The sequence below is a fragment of the Leuresthes tenuis genome, unplaced genomic scaffold (genome assembly GCF_036924035.1).
Source record: "Leuresthes tenuis unplaced genomic scaffold, fLeuTen1.0.hap1 SCAF_6, whole genome shotgun sequence".
NCBI classification, from domain to species: Eukaryota; Metazoa; Chordata; class Actinopteri; order Atheriniformes; family Atherinopsidae; genus Leuresthes; species Leuresthes tenuis.
The window spans coordinates 26933227-26953012 of record NW_027325360.1 but is presented as its reverse complement, the minus strand read 5'-3'; the positions used below and the strand labels follow the sequence as shown (position 1 = coordinate 26953012).

The 19786-nt window shown below is 39.5% G+C and overlaps 1 protein-coding gene across 1 annotated transcript in view; it reads left to right on the top strand.

The window, feature by feature from the left end:
• hk2 (hexokinase 2) overlaps positions 1 to 18880 on the top strand; it is a 42437-nt gene extending 23557 nt beyond the window's left edge. The window contains exons 9-18 of the mRNA XM_072388498.1: positions 135 to 368; positions 5071 to 5375; positions 6231 to 6379; positions 6527 to 6646; positions 10820 to 10915; positions 13124 to 13223; positions 13340 to 13523; positions 15719 to 15874; positions 17082 to 17318; positions 17805 to 18880. Of these exons, the coding sequence (XP_072244599.1) occupies positions 135 to 368; positions 5071 to 5375; positions 6231 to 6379; positions 6527 to 6646; positions 10820 to 10915; positions 13124 to 13223; positions 13340 to 13523; positions 15719 to 15874; positions 17082 to 17318; positions 17805 to 17949 (1726 nt within the window). The 3' untranslated portion in view covers positions 17950 to 18880. The remainder of the gene's footprint in view (positions 1 to 134; positions 369 to 5070; positions 5376 to 6230; positions 6380 to 6526; positions 6647 to 10819; positions 10916 to 13123; positions 13224 to 13339; positions 13524 to 15718; positions 15875 to 17081; positions 17319 to 17804) is intronic.
• Positions 18881 to 19786: the final 906 nt, after the last annotated feature.

Genomic DNA, 19786 nt, shown 5'->3' with positions numbered 1-19786 from the left:
GCCTTTAAATAACATTTTCAGTATATTTATTGGAAGTGACAACTTTAAGGTTGCAGTGTTCAGTGTCAGCAGAAGTGCTCATAATAAATGTATCAGAGTTACAGAATGAATGATTTCTTTAACTTTACCTGTAGAGATGAAGAAGGTCTGGCAAGTGCTGAGAAGGTGCTCCGCAGCTTGGGTCTCGACCCATCGGATGAGGACTGCAAAGCTACTCGGAGGGTGTGTCAGGTAGTATCTACACGGGCCGCACACCTGTGTGCTGCCACTTTGGCGGCGGTGCTGCGGCAGATCCGAGATAACAAAGCGGCCGAAAAGTTGCGCACCACCATCGGAGCGGATGGCTCGGTTTACAAGAATCATCCAGAGTAAGTGTTCGGAGGGCCATCACACCTGTCTTACCCTTAAATTCTGAAATCTAGGTTACAAAATGAAGGATGAATTCATCCGCTGAAATAAAAAAGCACAAAAGTTCTACCCATGTGATCACAAAGAGAGCATGCAATCTCCACATGTTCCTCCGTTCTGTAATTAGAGCTCAGTCGAGCTGACAGTGTTAGCTTGTCCTGCATCAGTCAAGCAAACAGTGTTTATCTGCCTGATTTTTTTAGTCTGAACATACAAAATTGTGCATTTACCTGCTTCACTTCTCACTCTTTCCAAAAAAAGTTTTTTTTCCACTTTACGGTCACATAGAGTAGACAAATGAAATCAGCCTCATCTCCCTGTGTTTCATACCACTTCTGTCAGATCTCTTTTAGATTTCATTCAAACTTCAGGCTATTTCTCTAATGATTTCCAAATATAGGTTTTAGGCCTGAATCAAACTTAATTATCCAAGCTGATCATTTTTTGCTATAATTGACCTTGCTCTCTCTTTCTCTTTCACAATAGGCTGATTGAGCTCAAGTGTGCTTTTCTATTCTTGTCTACACAGCTGTAGGCTCATTTATACTCCTACATACGCTAAAGCACACACACCCTGAGTGGTCATGTTATTATTCTATGTGTGTGCTTTAGTTTTTATGGTCACATATTTGCTTATTTCTGTGGATAACAGCACTTTTTTGTTGGCTTATTGAGGTGGAATTTCCCCTCTCACCTGCTTATTTTGATTTTTTTTGCCTCTGTTGACGGATGTCTCTAAAGATGTTTTTCCCCATCGTGCATAAATGGCTTCTAGGACTGACCTATGTACTGTACAGCATACTATAAATCCTCATCACATACATCTTGAATTTGTTTGCAAAAAAAGCTAAAAGTCCATCAGTAGGAGATTAATAATTTTACTTTGTGAGGTGGAAGTTAAAGCGCCTCATGTCCTTATCGATGTGTGGCAATGATTTAACACCAATCTGGTTTATATCAGTTTTGGTGACGTGCTGGTCTGCTCTGCTCTTTTTTTCAATTAAATTCAATTCAATTTTATTTATATAGCGCCAGATTACAACAATTGTCATCTCAAGGCACTTAAGTAATATAGTCCAATTCAAGCCAATTGGAATTCAATTCATTGTAATCATAATCCAATTAATTCATATAGAGCTAATTCAAAAAATTAATATCCTAGCTAAGGAAACCAACAGATTGCACCGAAATGTGTCTTCAGTCCAATCTCCCGTCCTGAGCGTGCCTGTGGCAACTGTGGAAAGGAACGACTCCCTTTTAACAGGAAGAAACCTCTGGCAGAACCAGACTCAGGAAGGGTGGCCATCCGCCTCGACCAGCTGGGGTTTAAGAAGACAGAAAAGAGGGAAAAGAGGGGGGAAAAACACCATAACGCCATTCAAAGGATATCTGTTGGAACAGGGAAACATAGGTTAATAACCACAATAATGTCACATGTACATAAAATCAATTTTGAAATTAAACAGGGGGAAAAAGAGAGCAAATTGAGGAAAGGTGTGACAGATGAGGTCCCCCAGCAGTCTAAGCCTATAGCAGCTTAACTATGGGATGTTTCAGGATTACCTGAGCCATCCCTAACTAGAAGCTTTATCGAAAAGGAAAGTTTTAAGCCTAATCTTAAAAGTGGAAAGGGTGTCTGCTTCCCGGACATTTACTGGCAGCTTATTCCACAAGAGAGGGGCCTGATAACTGAAGGCTCTGCCTCCCATTCTACTTTTAGAAACTCTGGGAACAACAAGTAAACCTGCAGTTTGGGAGCGAAGTGCTCTGTTAGGAAAATATCTTACAATTAAATCTTTAAGATATGATGGAGCTCGGTCATTAAGAACTTTATATGTGAGAAGAAGAATCTTAAATTCTATTCTGAATTTAACAGGGAGCCAATGAAGAGAAGCTACAACTGGAGAAACATGATCTCTCCTGTTAGTTCTCATCAGAACTCTGGCTGCAGCATTTTGGATCAGCTGGAGGCTTTTCAGAGAATATGTGGGACAGCCCAATAATAAGGAATTACAGTAGTCCAATCTTGAAGTAACAAATGCATGAACTAGTTTCTCTGCATCACCCTGAGACAGGATGTTCCTGATTTTAGCAATATTACGAAGGTGAAAGAAGGCAGTCCTAGAAACCAGTTTTATATGTGCGTCAAATGATAAATTCTGGTCAAAAATAACTCCAAGGTTCCTCACTGTAGAACTAGAAGCCAAGGAAATACCATCTAGAGTAACTATATAACTAGACAATTTCTCCCTGAAGCGCTCAGGTCCAAAGAGAACAACTTCAGTTTTGTCTGAATTTAAAAGCAGACAGTTCTGAGTCATCCAGGTCTTTATGTCTTTAAGACAGGCTTGTAGCCTGACAAACCTGTAGGTTTCATCTGGTTTCATAGATAAGTACAGCTGAGTATCATCAGCATAACAATGGAAATTTATGCCATGCTGTCTGATAATGTTACCTAATGGAAGCATGTATAAAGTAAAAAGAATCGGTCCAAGCACAGAACCCTGAGGAACTCCATGACTTACTCCAACGTGTGAGGAAGATTCCTCATTTACAAGAACAAACTGGAATCTATCAGATAAATATGACTTAAACCAGCCTAATGCAGTTCTTTTAATCCCAATAACATGTTCAAGTCTCTGTAACAGAATGCTGTGATCGATCGTATCAAATGCAGCACTGAGATCCAACAGGACAAGCACAGAAACAAGTCCGCTATCAGAAGCTAACAGGAGATCATTGGTAACTTTCACCAGTGCCGTTTCTGTGCTATGATGCACTCTGAATCCTGACTGAAACTCTTCAAACAGATTATTTCTATGTAAATGATCACAAAGTTGAACTGCAACTATTTTTTCAAGAACTTTGGACAAAAAAGGGAGATTGGATATAGGTCGATAATTAGCCAACACTTCTGAATCAAGAGTAGGTTTTTTAAGTAAAGGTTTAATTACAGCAACCTTAAAAGTCTGAGGTATATATCCTGTCAACAAAGATCGATTGGTCAAATTCAATATGGAAGTGTCAATTAAGGGGAAAACCTCCTTGAACAGTCTGGTTGGGATTGGGTCTAACATACAAGTTGATGGTTTAGAAGAGACTATTGCTGTTGTTGGCTCAGAGAGATCAACTGGACAGAAGCTGTCTAAATACAATTCAGGTTCGAAAGATACTTCTAAAGCTCCTCTACTTGATGATACATCAGTGATAATAATGGGAAGGATTCCATTAATCTTCTCTCTGATAGAAACAATTTTATTGATGAAGAATCTCATGAAATCATCACTGCTGAGAGTTAAAGGAATACATGGCTCAACAGAGCTCGGACTCTTTGTCAGCCTGGCAACAGTGCTGAAAAGAAACCTGGGATTATTCTTATTCTCTTCTATCAATGATGAATAATAAGCAGTTCTAGCTTTACGAAGTGCTTTCTTATACGTTATTAAACTATCTTTCCAGACTAATTGAGACTCTTCTAAATTAGAGGAACGCCACTGTCTCTCCAGCTTTCTTGCAGTCTGCTTTAACGCACGCAGCTGTGAATTATACCAAGGAGCCAACCTCTTCTGACTGATTACCTTCCTTTTCAGAGGGGCAACATTGTCCAGTGTTGTACGCATTGAAGCTATAGTGCTGTCAACAAGAGAGTCAAGTTCTACTGGAGTAAAATTTAGGTAGCCATCCTGTGTCATATCAGCACATGGCAGTGAAGAAAAGGATGATGAAATCAACTCTTTAAATCTGGTTACAGCATTCTCTGATAGACACCTTCTATATGTAGAATTCTTCTCAGAAACCGTGTAGTCAAGTAATGTAAATTCAAAAGTTATTAAAAAATGGTCAGACAAGACAGGGTTATGAGGGAACACTGTTAACTGTTCACTCTCAATGCCATAAGTCAGCACAAGGTCAAGGGTATGATTAAGGCAGTGAGTAGGTCTGTGAACACTTTGAGAAAATCCAATAGAGTCTAATATAGAATTAAAGTTAATATTTAGGCTGTCATTTTCAACATCTACATGAATATTAAAGTCACCCACTACAATGACTTTATCTGTACTCAGCACTAACTGGGATAAAAACTCTGAGAATTCAGACAGAAACTCAGAATAAGGGCCAGGTGGACGATACACAACAACAAACACAAGAGGTTTTTGTGATTTCCACTTTGGGTGGGAGAAACTGAGAATCAAAGATTCAAAAGAGCTAAAACTAATCTTGGGTCTAGGACTGATTAGTAACCCTGATCTGAAGATAGCTGCCACTCCTCCTCCTCTGCCTGTGGTTCTAGGAACATGAACATTTAAATAGTCAGAGGGAGTTGATTCATTAATGCTAACATGATCCTCCTGCTGCAGCCAGGTTTCTGTAAGACAAAATATATCAATATGATGATCACAAATCAAATCATTCACTAACAGAGACTTTAAAGGGAGAGATCTAATATTCAGCAAATAATATTTTTGAGGTGATAAACAAGATAACCCCAAGTGTCTTGAGATATTCACAATAAAACTCCCGACAGCAGATTTATTTGTCGACATTGTCTGCGAATAAAATGTTAAAGTTCACAAAGTTTAAAGTTTTCTTTGAAATTTCTGCTGTTGATGACTGACGTCACAAAGAAATCGAATTGAACAGAATCTGTTTTCTTTCCTGTAGATTTTCCAGAAGGCTCAACAAAATGGTGCGAAGACTTGTGCCAGATTGTGACGTGCGTTTCTTGCAGTCCCAGGTTGGCAGTGGGAAAGGTGCTGCTATGGTAACAGCCGTGGCCTACCGTCTTGCTGCTCAGCATGCTGAGCGTCAGCGAATCCTCGACACCCTGAGCTTGAGCCGTGAACAATTACTGGAGGTGAAGAGGAGGATGACAGAGGAGATGATGCGAGGCCTGTCAAAGCAAACCCACGAGCAGACGAGCGTCAAGATGCTTCCCACCTTTGTCAGGTCCACCCCTGATGGAACCGGTAGGCTTAAGAGACACTGTGACACCCTAAACTTAGAAAGAAGAGGCCTTAATTAAATTCTATCATGCGTGGATGTAAAGTGCTGTGCAAGCGCCTTGAATCCACTTCTTCTTCTTCTTTTTCTTTCAAGGACCCAGCCTTTCTTGTCATTTTTTTAAAGTGGTCTTGAGGACTAGTTTCCCAGACTTCTGAAGGTCTTTAAATGTTTTTCTTTGGACATTGGCTGCTTTGGAAGGTAAAATAAACATTATTTGGTCTAATTTCTATGGTGGTATCTATAGGCAATGCCAGAGATAACACAGTTTGACATAAAATGGTATTTTTGCACCAACAAGGTGATTCCCAAAGAGCTGTTGGTTAAAAACATGTGCAGTGTGTCCTTAAATGATTGGATGAGACTGAACAAATGGAGGACAAGTGAAGAAAGTGTCAGGCCTAAAAAACTGATGGCCTAAAATTTGATTGAGAGATGAATGCTCCCCAGAGCCCGGACCTCAACATTACTGAAGCAGTGTGGGATCATCTGACAGAGAACGGAACAAAAGGCAGCCAACATCCAAAGAAGAGCTTTGAGATGTCCTTCAAGAAGCCTGGAGAACTATATCTGAAGACTACTTAAAGAAATGACAGAAAGCTTGTCTAAGAGGCTGTGTTGGAGAATAAAGGAGCTCAGTCCAAATACTGACTTTCATGCACTTTAGAATGATATAAACCCTTTTTTAGCCTTATATACTGTATTTACATAAGTGTTTGCACATTTTGTAATAAATCGTTTGTCATTTTCGTGGCAAGATGTAAAGAAACCTTTGCACAGTACCATTCCTATGTGTTAAAGATCTCCTTTGTCCTGATCAGAACATGGTGATTTCTTGGCTTTGGACCTCGGAGGCTCCAGCTTTCGGGTGCTCCTCGTGCGACTGCGGAGTGGAAAGGCGCACAAAGTGGATATGCAGCAGAAGATCTACAGTATCCCACAGGAGACCATGCAAGGCACAGGGGAAGAGGTAACGCATTACTGAGGGCTGCATCACTTGAGATTTAAATGAACAATTCAGTCATGTTATGAGTTGGAAACCTAATGTAATTTTATATGTGAAAAATGTAGTGTGGTGCTGCTCATAATTCTGTGCATTTTTCCTTTGCATTGTCAGCTGTTCAATCATATCGTGTGCTGCATTTCTGACTTCTTGGAATACATGGGCATGAGAGGGGCGTCTTTACCTCTGGGTTTTACGTTCTCTTTCCCCTGTCATCAGAGCAAACTAGATGAGGTAATGTTTTCTCTAAGTACTCATTAAATGTGTAATACTATTCATTAACTGTAGGTGTGCGTGACATTGAGTTACCAGATAGTTGTTTGTTCTTAGGTGGTAATGCATGAATTACTCCTGTGGATTTCACCAAATCAGTTTGTGAATTGTACTTAAAATGTTGTAAAGAAACACCTAGGGTATGGTAGGCGGTGTGTGGAGAGGCCGTGTGAATTGTCTGTCTTATGAACCTGTAAGCACAGTGTGATTGGAAGTGCTTAAAATCAGCCTCAATCATGAAACCGTCTATTTCCTTGAAAAATGAATACGAACAACACAACTAAACAGCTGGAAGTTTCAACAATCAGTGAGCTGTGGGGAGTGCCATTTAGCTGAAGGCGACAATTAGACGCACTGCACAAGCACAAGTGCGTTTAAAATCTGTATTACTGCCTCTAAACATTATGTGTAAAATACAGCGTCATTCAGACAGGGTTTCAGAAGAGAAACATCATTTGGTGTTTTGTGAATATGAATATGTAAGTGCTCTTGGATTACTTTAAATACAGCCTGGAACATGAACATGGAAATGGCCGACATGTACAGAAGCTAATTTCTCGTGGATGTTCTGAAAGATAAGATGTGGTAGGTTGAATTAATTCAGTTGGAGATATGAGATATTCAGCTTGTTAGAGCAGCGACCCAGTTACAACCAACTTCAGGCGGGGGCAGATGATGCAAATTTAAAAGCTTTATAAATACTCTGACCCTTCAAACCTTGACCCTACAATCAGCTGGCATAAGCTTCTCAAAGCAGCTTCCGAGCACTCTGCAAATTAAGATAATTGATGCCTTGAAATCATGGACGAGATTACAACCCCTCATAAAGAATGTTAAGTCACAACCTTTGGAGGATGTTCAGTTAGTGGTTTTATTTTGTACAAAATAAAGACAAGAAATGAACACTTATGACAAAACAATTTTAAAAGCTGAACTGTCTAACTTCGACATTCCCGAATTCAATGATAATACATTATTCAACTTATAATTACTGGTAAAGTTTTTTTTAGCTCAAGTAGAGGCAATATTTGTAATGGGAAAAATACCTTGTAAAAAAAAAGTGCAAATATGCAAATAAGTGCTTGTAGAGCTTAACTCCCTCAAGAAGGTCATTTAATGGGAGGTGGTGAAAAGATTCGGTTTGTTCCCAATCAGCTGCGTTCAAAACTGGGAAGAAGTGCAAACAAAATGGGACCAAGGAAGACATCAAAGCTTAAGACAGAAAACTCAAAGCAACAGGACTAAAAATATAGGATACACAAGAGAAATGGGGAAAACAAGCAGAGGAGTCAGTGTTTGTGCAGAACTGAAGGAAACTGGTTGAAGGAAGTGGGATTTCAATCCAAAAAAACCAAACATAAACCACATTTAACATCTAAATGGAGGAAAACAAGGTTATAGTGGGCTAAAAACAAGCCGTTATGGACTATGGATGATTTGATGAAAGTGATGAATCACCAATAGTTGTAAACATTTTAGAGAATTCTTAAATACAGGTAAGCTGCTCATGGAAATACTTAGCAGACTATTCAAAGTCCCCTGCAACAGCTGCAAAAATAGGATCATCAGAGGAAAACTTTTCTACATGCTCATCACAAACTGTGTCCAGTGGAGCAATGAGGCTGTAATACAACTTCTGAGCAGTCAGAGGAAGGAACTCTGACAGGTCAGCGAAGCTAAGAGCTACTTAGATCAGGCGAGAAGAGCAAACTTTCAACATTCATAGCAGGTGTAGTAAACACTATATGTAGTGTTAGCACCTTCGATTGAGAGCACTCTAACCACTGTCTACTGCAGGTGAGACACAGACTGCTCATTTCACACAGAACCCACTTCAAAGAAAAAACAAGATATCCATTTAAGCATAGGTTAAGCATAGGTGAGGATCAGTCATGCATTTGAATGCATCCAGAGGTGCAATGTGCATTTTACTGCGATTCACATAAATACCAGCCGATTCTGCCAGCAAACGCTGGTGTGGGAAAACAAACTGAAGAAACGTATAAAACATTATGTGGGACGAGTACTGAAAGACCCTTTGAAAGGCCACAAAATGTCTTTGTAAGCTTTGATACTAAGTACTGACCTGACCACACGTGGTACCTGAACATCTGATTTGGCTCCATTTCAATTCAATTCAATTCAATTCAATTTTATTTATATAGCGCCAGATTACAACAATTGTCATCTCAAGGCACTTAAGTAATATAGTCCAATTCAAGCCAATTGGAATTCGATTCATTGTAATCATAATCCAATTAATTCATATAGAGCCAATTTAAAAAAAAAATAAATAAATAAATAAATAAATAAATAAATAAATAAATAATATCCTAGCTAAGGAAACCAACAGATTGCACCGAAACTTGTCTTCAGTCCAATCTCCCGTCCTGAGCGTGCCTGTGGCGACTGTGGAAAGGAGCGACTCCCTTTTAACAGGAAGAAACCTCTGGCAGAACCAGACTCAGGAAGGGTGGCCATCCGCCTCGACCAGCTGGGGTTTGAGAAGACAGAAAAGAGGGAAAAGAGGGGGGAAAAACACCATAACGCCATTCAAAGGATATCTGTTGGAACAGGGAAACATACGTTAATAACCACAATAATGTCACATGTACATAAAATCAATTGTGAAATTAAACGGGGAAAAAGAGAGCAAAGTGAGGAAAGGTGTGACAGATGAGGTCCCCCAGCAGTCTAAGCCTATAGCAGCTTAACTATGGGATGTTTCAGGATTACCTGAGCCATCCCTAACTATAAGCTTTATCGAAAAGGAAAGTTTTAAGCCTAATCTTAAAAGTGGAAAGGGTGTCTGCTTCCCGGACATTTACTGGCAGCTTATTCCACAAGAGAGGGGCCTGATAACTGAAGGCTCTACCTCCCATTCTACTTTTAGAAACTCTGGGAACAACAAGTAAACCTGCAGTTTGGGAGCGAAGTGCTCTGTTAGGAAAATACCTTACAATGAGATCTTTAAGATATGATGGAGCTCGGTCATTAAGAGCTTTATATGTGAGAAGAAGAATCTTAAATTCTATTCTGAATTTAACAGGGAGCCAATGAAGAGAAGCTAAAACTGGAGAAACATGATCTCTCCTGTTAGTTCTCATCAGAACTCTGGCTGCAGCATTTTGGATCAGCTGGAGGCTTTTCAGAGAATATGTGGGACAGCCCAATAATAAGGAATTACAGTAGTTCAATCTTGAAGTAACAAATGCATGAACTAGTTTCTCTGCATCACCCTGAGACAGGATGTTCCTGATTTTAGCAATATTACGAAGGTGAAAGAAGGCAGTCCTAGAAACCAGTTTTATATGTGCGTCAAATGATAAATTCTGGTCAAAAATAACTCCAAGGTTCCTCACTGTAGAACTAGAAGCCAAGGAAATACCATCTAGAGTAACTATATAACTAGGCAATTTCTCCCTGAAGCGCTCAGGTCCAAAAAGAACAACTTCAGTTTTGTCTGAATTTAAAAGCAGACAGTTCTGAGTCATCCAGGTCTTTGTGTCTTTAAGACAGGCTTGTAGTCTGACCAACCTGTTGGTTTCATCTGGTTTCATAGATAAGTACAGCTGAGTATCATCAGCATAACAATGGAAATTTATGCCATGCTGTCTGATAATGTTACCTAATGGAAGCATGTATAAATGTATTTCCATTTCAAAGAGTTCAGCTCATCCTTTACTCCCTTAGCTTTGATACCATGTTACCGTACAGTAATAATTCAGCAAAGACACACTTATTTTCACCTATGTAAAGACTTTTTGTCCACACACACACACACACACATGCAGTGTACTCAAAACTATAAAAATGACTTTCACCGTTTTTGCCTCATGATTAAAGAAAAGTTTCAGTTGTTAAAATAAGTTTCTCAGGTTTGTTGTGGTGTTGAAATGAGTCATCTTTTTCTCCTATGAATAGATTTATGTGTGTTTATTTCATGGTGAACAGCGGATATGAATAGAATGTAAAAATGGGACTTTATGGTCACTTTTCAGGTTTCTCAAATAGTGTGATGAGTGTGCATCAACCTGCACATGGTTTTGGTGCAGTTATCTATTTTTTATTTTTTTTAAATAAACGCACAGAATGACAAACTGCCTTTCCAAATCACTGTTTTCTGTTGTGCAGGGCGTTCTTCTGAGGTGGACCAAAGGCTTCAAAGCCAGCGACTGTGTGGGGAAAAATGTTGTGACGTTACTTAAAGAGGCTGTCCAACGTAAACGGGTCAGAACACACGTGTTTTATACATGTATATATGTATGTATTTTATGAGTATGTAGAAAGACAGATGTAGATAGGTAAAGATAGATAGATTATGTATATAGAACAGTTTGTGCACACTTTGCATTTTCACAGACATCTGAACTGAATTATAGAGCAGCACAATCTGACAACGCCAACAACAATTTTCATGTAATTTCTGAACCATGAGCAATCGTTCACATTCAGGCTGAGAAAATTATGTAAACCTATGTGATGACAACCTTCCACAGAGTCAGCTGGTTCAGGGAAGGGGATGACATTTGAAGCTTGGCTTCTAGATTGCTGTCACAGTAATAGCACAGTCGTGTGAATTTTTGCAGTTTCCTTTGGATAATCATTATACTTGAATATTCCTCCTGTGCCAGGCTTCTGGAGACAGTTGGATAAAGTAAGCTGAAATGGGATTTTTTTTCCCCTTCACTGTTTTGACATTCTTTTCCATCATCTCAGACTTAATTGTCATTTATTTATGCCATTATCTTATTTTGCTCCATTTTTCAGCTGTGGGCTTAATGACGTGGGTGTAGTGGGGAGTGAGACCAGCTGCTTGTCTTGAGGCGCATTTTAGTGAAAACTGCATTTTTATGAGCTTACATTGACAATGGCTTTAACAAGAGGCTTTCTAGCATATTTCAGCAAAAAGCTGGCAATCAAAGTTAATCCAAAACCAAAAGCCTGTACAGATCCACCCCCACATATTATTCTTAGCCAAAGAATGAACTTCTTATATCTGCCCGACTTCTTTACCAGGATTTATACCACGTTATTGCAATTTGCTGCAACTTAGGAACAGTGTCAGAAACTTGTGAAAGAATCTGAGTGGTGGGTTGGTTGTGTTGGTGCTTTAGCTTTGCTCTAGTTTGGAGAAGTCAAAGTGGTCAAAGATCTGCTTTGTGGTGGATGAAACTAAGTGTTAAGGCAAGACCATGCAAATCTGTTCATATAGCACAATTTAACACCAAGTGATTCAAAGTTCTTTACAAAACATAAAAGCATTAAAAACTAAAATTATAAAAGTAAAACGGAGAGAATGGCATGGTTCAGTGAACCTTGTTAATAAAAGTCCTTCATTTGAACTAAATCAATGAATGAAATGCAGTTTGTTGCAGATATGTGGTGCATAAAAACTCAAAGCAGCGTTTCCATGTTTACTTCTAACTTTTGGGGACACAAAGCAAACCTGTTCCTGATGACCTGAGATGTCTTGAAGGTTCTTAACGTCCCGGATGTCTTGTTTAAGGCATCAAATAGGTGTCAAATAATAAAGACTGTTCAGAGCAGCTGTTGTCTGTGCTTTTCACCTGTGATTGCTGTTTATGTTTTTTCTACTTTTTCTTCTTTATAATGACACTAATCGTTTGTCTAAACGTCTCAGCTCAAAGCAGCCAGTCAGCATTTTATGACCATGTAGTGTCATCTCCGAAACCTACACACTTTGAGCTTTTTGGAGCAATGTAAATCTGTCCGGCAGCAATGAAAAAAGCACCCATCTGTGAGGGCTGAGAGCAACACAGATGCGTACCCCACACGACAGCCCATCGGTCTAAAATGGATAACGTTTTGGTCCCGTGTGGCCATTTTGTCCCCATGTCCATATGGTGAAGATAACTGTGCAGATTTTACTGGTATCAGTGACCACATTTGTCTTGCCTTGTTGCGTGTAGTTTCTTTTTGGGGGCTTGTTTTTTCAGTGTAGCTTTTGGAAAAACAGACATAAGATTTGATTTTAGTCCTTTTGTATTTGAATGAAAATGTCACACTTTGGTAGCTTCAGTGGATAGGTCACCTGACCCTCAAGGGCCCGTTCTTGGCCCACCTTCTGTATGCATGTAGATTCTCTACCATCTTCTACTAATACAGATACAAAGACGAGGCGCACTGTGCTTAAACCAACATGTAATTTGACTCCTCTCAATAGGACACCTTTAACTCTTTTCATTCACGTTACTGCTTTTAAAGTCAATTTTATGATTTTTGCCATGACAAAACTTCTCACAGCTTTGATATTGCTTGAAGCATGACTCCTCAACCCATCTTCTTTGTCATCCAATGATTTAGTAACCATGAATATACTGATTGATTAGCCCCACTCACATCTCAAGTATCCTCTGACTGTAGAACTTACTCTGCTGGGCTCAATTTAATTTGATTTCTTGTTTCTACATTCAGGAGTTTGACCTAAACTTTGTGGCAGTAGTTAATGACACAGTGGGGACCATGATGACCTGTGGCTATGAGGACCCCAAATGTGAGGTGGGACTCATTGTAGGTAAGCCAGTCTAAGCTCCGCCTTCCCTGCTTGCGTATGTTTCACTTTGTGATGAGGCTGTTAAAATGGATTTTACTTTGACGAAGGTACAAATAACACCCTTGTTTTCATTCCAGGCACAGGGACCAATGCCTGCTACATGGAGGAGATGCACAACATTGAGATAATGGAGGGTAATGAGGGTCGTATGTGTGTCAACGTGGAGTGGGGAGCTTTTGGTGACAATGGTGAACTGGATGACTTTTGCACAGAGTTTGACCGCAGTGTTGATGAGTGCTCCGACAACCCTGGGAAACAGAGGTATTTGCCATGCTTACACACCATACTATAGCACTTGCATTAACTTTGTGCAGAGGGGGAGAAGATCAGAGAGAATAAACAATTTTTCTCTCTGAGTATCTTCACCAGTTTCTGGTCACCAGAAAGGCCCGTCAGTGACACAGGTTCATTAAAGGTGAATGTTTTGAAGCACTCATTTAGCTCATTCAGTTTAGTCAAAGGCTGAGAGGAGTCACTGTTTTCTATCAATTAATTAACACCTTTGGCTTTCTTTGGTTGTTGAGGTGCCTGCTTACGATACAGTCAGAGGTGTCATGCCCCACTTCATGACAGTAGAAACGTTGCCTCTCTGTCTTTGGACTCACCAGATCACCTTTTGATTGTTATGGTGGTGGTGTGATGTAACTTCTCTAGTGCAGCTTGTGACTGGGAAAATTAAGTGCTGGAGAGAACATGCTAAATACCCAAAGACTGCAGTGTCTGCAGAAAATTGCCATTACAGCCCCAATAATGGGGGAGCATAAACATACATTAGAATCATTAACAAAATATAATGAAACTGTTCACCGCTCTTGTTTAGGGCAGAAAAATGTATATCAAAGAGGCTCGTTTGTCAACCAAACAACAGTTTTACAGACTTTTGACATATAATCCAACTGAGTTTCTCAAAATAGACTTAAAGGAAGGGCTAACAGAGGCTGAGGAAAAAATATGAACTGTAATTTCTGTTGTCTACTTCCAAAGATACGTAAATGCGTTTAGAACCTCCAGAAATGCGAGTTGTATTCAGCAGTGGCTCAGATACAGGTTTTAGCTGCTTTGGATGTTGAATCATTACACTACCACAGAGCATGAACAAGGCTTATTCAGCCTATGTTCATCCAATGTGAGAGACCTCTGAATGTTTTTTTTTATTTTTTTGAGCTGTGTGTAAGCTGACAAGGATGTGCTCTTGGAGCATATCATAGTCTCTTATACGCAGGGCTATTTTTCAAGATAAATGAGAGGAGAATTTTGTCTTCAACTATGTGGAGAAACACTGTTTAAACACATTATTTGGTGTGGAAAATATAAACATTAAGCTGACTCTTAATTGCAGTAGATCGAACTATCTTTAAGGGTATTCAGGGAATCTTACACACATTCTTTGGTAGAAAACAAGCAGACAGGTCATGTTCTGAGGAACTAGGATATAGGAGCAGTCCTGTTCAGACAGCATATGGCTGAGTTCTGTATGTGGCAACATACAGCACAAAGACCGAAAACAATAGACAGATGATCATCAGGACTTGGGTATTATTCAGAGAGATGCAGAGTTTTTTTTCTGAACCACCAGTGATCACTTTTAGACTTTACCCTAATCTGCAGGGTGAATTAGTCATCTTCAGCTAAATATATGACAACCGTGGCTGGGTCCAATACCAAGAAATTCTTACAAATGTAGCCATTGTAATCACAGCCACAGCTGTAGAACAAACCAAAACATTTAGATTAGAGCTCAAAAAGAGTTCATCATTGATCCCTCATTAACTGTAAAATGTATTTAGTCATTCACTGGTTTAATGTCCAACGTTTGCAGGAAGACTTGCAGAACGTAAATATTCAATCCGGGTTTGATCACATAACCCATCCTGTTGGAAAAGATAATGGGAAACTCTGGGTACAGAGTTTTGGGTACAGAAATTATGAGCCGCATGCTATTCAGGCCTGAATGAGATCTTTGATTTTACAGCTTTTTTTTTCTTTGTAAAAACAGTCACATTTCTTTCCACAAATCCTCATAGTAAAGATCATTCCCCTTGTAGCTACTGTTGTGGGACAAAAACGAAGCTCTTTCCTGTTGTTTTTGTCCGCTCATTTCTGAGGTTTTACGGGCTGCTGGAAAATGCTGTGGAAGGATTCCTGTTGATGGATTTCTGCTTAAAAAAGGCTCCATGACGTCATCCGTTTGACTCTCTGATGAAGACTTGTTTTCTGAAACACTCAATAGGACTATAGTGGAAGTAAAGGCATCTTAAATGATGTTTAAAAACCCTTGGAGTTTCTCTGATATGCAGGTTTAGAGCCTTTGACACGTCAGGGGTTGCATCTGATGCTTTTACTCATCATGATGACTTAATTTCTCTTATAACTGTGATGTCTGATATCTGTCAGTGTTTTTGTTAGTGCCCATGATGAATAGCTTTGAATTTTACTTTTTGTTGTTGTTTTTTAAGGTATGAGAAGATGATCAGTGGCATGTACCTCGGAGAGATAGTGAGGAATGTGCTGATAGATTTCACCGCCAAGGGCCTGGTGTTCAGAGGCAAAATGTCTGAGCGACTGAAGAGCCGAGGCATCTTCGAGACAAAGTTTCTGTCACAGATTGAAAGGTGAGCAATGCAAACATGTGAGACTCTGTAGGTCAAACATCAAACAAAGCCATACCAATACTGAGGGGACAGCCTCTAACTTTGTATGCCTGGTGTGCCTTTTAGTCCCACTTTGATTGCTGTAACCTGCAGATGTCTGTGTTCGTAGGAAGAGGATGCATTACTTTATTCTTAGCGCCATGTGATAAGCTGCATGCTCCAGCCTCAGTCCCACAGGAGAAATTAAAGGGGAGAATACATAGAAATAAAAGTCGTCATTATCAGAATTCCACTTGTTTGCTTTGAGGCCATCCTTAGTCACTATTTGTAACTCAGGATGTTTAAAAAAACATGAACCAAACCAACATTAGCGAATGTCACTGACGATTCAAAGTTGAGCTCTCTCTCTATGAGCTGTCAGGTTGTTATTGGGTGATGGAGCCGAATGTGCCACCAAAATGGTTACCCTCTGGAGCCCCGTTGGCATGTGACATGTTTAGCAAATTAGACCTAATTTGTCTATTCTACTCAGTAACTGGTTCCTTTGTACAAAATGCACCAAGTTCAGTCACTTTATTATCACACGATGCTGTTTATTAGTATACAATTAGGCCTTAGCTTTCTGGCTCTGCCTTCGTCTTCTATGTTTCACCCTCAAGCTGATTTAACAGAGCTCAGACTCACGCATGTAAACACACCGGCGTGCACAGAGGAATTTGCTGGTGATTAAGTCAGCTCCCTGAATCCCTGAATGGATAGAATTCAGTTAGCTACACATCTGTCCCCAACACCTAATTCATGCGTTTGCTTCGATTCAGACTTGAAAACAAAGAATTCAGGTGATTCAAACAAAAGTCATGCTTTGTGGAGTCTGCAGGTGGCTTGTGCTTTTTACAATATGTTGGTGTGACTAGAATCTTTACTGTTGAAGTAAGACTAAAAAGGTTTTATGCAGCAGATTGAATTAAACCTGAATACGTGTTACACTTAGTGTTTATTGTTCACCATAAACCTAAAAACTGTGGCAGCATATGTAACTGTGTTGAAAATGATCTACTGTATTAAGACAGAAAGCATAAACTTCTTCTTTAGAGTCTTCTTGTTTCTTGTCTTCTGAGGCGTATCGAGCCTTTAAAGCTCAAGTAGGGTCAAGAAAAATAAATGCTAAGAATTTGTTGTTATGTCGAGCTGTATTAATCCATGAATATGTAATTCTCCGATCCCAAAGAGACCGTCTGGCCATGCGTCAGATCCGCTCGATCCTGCAGCACCTGGGCCTCACCGTCTCCACGTGTGATGACAGCGTTCTGGTGAAGGAGGTGTGTGGCGTTGTTGCGCGGCGTGCTGCGCAGCTCTGTGGAGCTGGTTTAGCTGCTGTGGTGGACAAGATACGGCAGAACCGCAACCTGAACCAGCTCTCCGTCACCGTGGGAGTGGACGGAACCCTTTACAAGACACACCCTCAGTAAGAAGCAGTTGTATTTCTAACAGTTTTGCTCTTGTGTTTCTGTTCTAAACACACAGGAATACAAGTAAAGTCCATGATGATGTTTGTTCAACTTTTTTCACAGGATCATATTTATCAATATCTTACAAACCCAATTCCAAAAAGTTGGGACGCTGTTTAAACTGGAAATAAAAACAGAAATGAACTATTTTCAAATCTCATAACTCAGTATTTTATTCATGATTATATGTAGAAAACATGTTAAATTCTGAAAATGAGACATTTTACTATCTTCTGAAAAATATTTGCTCATTTTGGGACCATGTTTACCACCGTGTAACTTCAACAACGTATGTAAACAAGACCAGTGTCTGGACCTTTCAGAGAGGAATGTTAATTTGGGTTTTTACAACAGATTAAACAAAGAGTCGGTGGAATTAACTTCAGCAACTGTTCTCCAGCAGTTTCTTATTTAATACTTTGATTCTTCCTCTTCTCCTAAAGTTTCTCTAGCATCATGCAAGAAACCCTGCAGGATCTGGCTCCGCAGTGTCATGTGACGTTCCTGAAGTCAGAGGATGGGAGCGGAAAAGGAGCAGCACTGATCACAGCTGTGGCCTGTAGGGTCAAGAACGAAGGGCAACACTGAATCCCCAACAGAGAAGCAGAGTTACTGTGACTGACTGACCTGGACCGGGTCACCGTAAAATGAAAATGTTGTGTTGACTTTTTTTTTCTTTTCTGTGTGTATTGATAAAAACGTGGACGTGTGTTTTAAGGCGTGAGCGGTGCATGAAGTTCAGTCATGACAGTTGAGCTAAATGTGGTAAAGATGTTGCACGTTCCATGAAATGTGACTGTTACGAGCAGTTGGGCTCTTTTTCCTCTTCAACACTCTTAAAATGTCCTTTGCCCGGCATTACCAGGCTTTCTCATTTTATTTAGACTTTCTGCACGGTTTCAGTCATTTTCAGAAAGGCAGATCTGAAGATTTGACGTCACAAAGTCCTCACAATAAATGACTAATAAAGTACTGCATGAATGCAGCAAGCGCATCCTGTTGCAAACTTTGAAAAAGTCCCATCTCTTTTTAAAATGAAACAAAATATGCAATTTTTGAATATAAGCAGAATTTTAAGTAATGACGTGTACAACTTGCCTACAAATGTATGTAAAAGATGTAAAAATATCAGCAAAAAAATAGTGTCTGAGTTGAGAGAAGAATGGGATGGATATACAGTGACTGGAATCTAATTTAAACCTAATAGATGCTTTGTGTGTAGTGCTTGTGAAGGGCTATAAATCTTACTGTGTGGTATAATGTCAGCTCCATGATTACTCTGATGCTATGAAAAGAATAAGAGAAATACCAACTTGCATCACTGAGCTTAAATAGAAGGTGAAATCTCAGCAAAATCCTTAATTGCCCACCTGAAACAGGAGTAAATCCAACACAACCCCAGGGTTAAAGGCTGCAGGGAGGTTGAGGGAATAAAGATGGGCTCGTTAAATACATTTTGTCCCTCTCTTTTAGAATATATTTGCATGTTTAAATGCAAAAGGACACCTGTGTTTCATCTTGTTGACTGTCCAGCTTTGTGTCCTCAGTGGGAAATTTCTGATAAAATCTGAACAGTATAGCTGTCATTAAACAAAGACTGTCACAGTGTAATTTAGCTTTCTCTTTGCTTTTGAGCTTAGAGCTGCAAGTCCTGGCCCTGATCGCTGTTATTCATTGTTTGCGTGTGTTCTAATGGAAGTCCTGAAACATCAGAGGGGAGCACTATAACATGGGGTAATTTAAGTTGTGAGTGTTGAGAAGGTAGCTCTCTGTTCACACTAATATACCATATGTAACAGGCTGAAGATGTAACCTGTTCCACATCAGACACCACCAGACAGTAAACAACATTTACATGTCGTCACACAGAACTATGAAATCTCTGCTGATTCCTGACACTGTAAGCAGATGGAAAGCTCTTCATTGATTTTGAGTAAAAGTCAGACTGTCAATAGAATTAAAGAAAATCATTCGTTTGACCTTCATCTTACAGACTGGTAAGTTGATTTAGACATATGTCAAATGTTAGCCTTTTAATGGTCAAATGTATTGTAACATAATTACATCTTTTTCAGCTTTTAATCTATCAAATGTTTGGTAACCTGAACCAAAAATCAATCTATTTGACCAGAACTTGTCAATGACTCAATGGGTTTCATTTAATTTGAATCCATATGCCCACAGAGAGGCTTTACAGTTACAGTAAAACAAACTGGAAGTTCGTTGCCTTGGAAACCAAGCATTTAATTGGAGGACCAGAATGGGTCCTCGTGTTCTTTTTCTTTTCTTAAATTCATTTCACTTTGATGTGGCCTGAGACAATTTCCGTGTTATTATTTGACACTTTCCTATGTGTGACTTAAATTGCTGTCATGATAAATTAATATAAAAATGTCTCAATATATGAATTAGTGTTTCAGTTAAT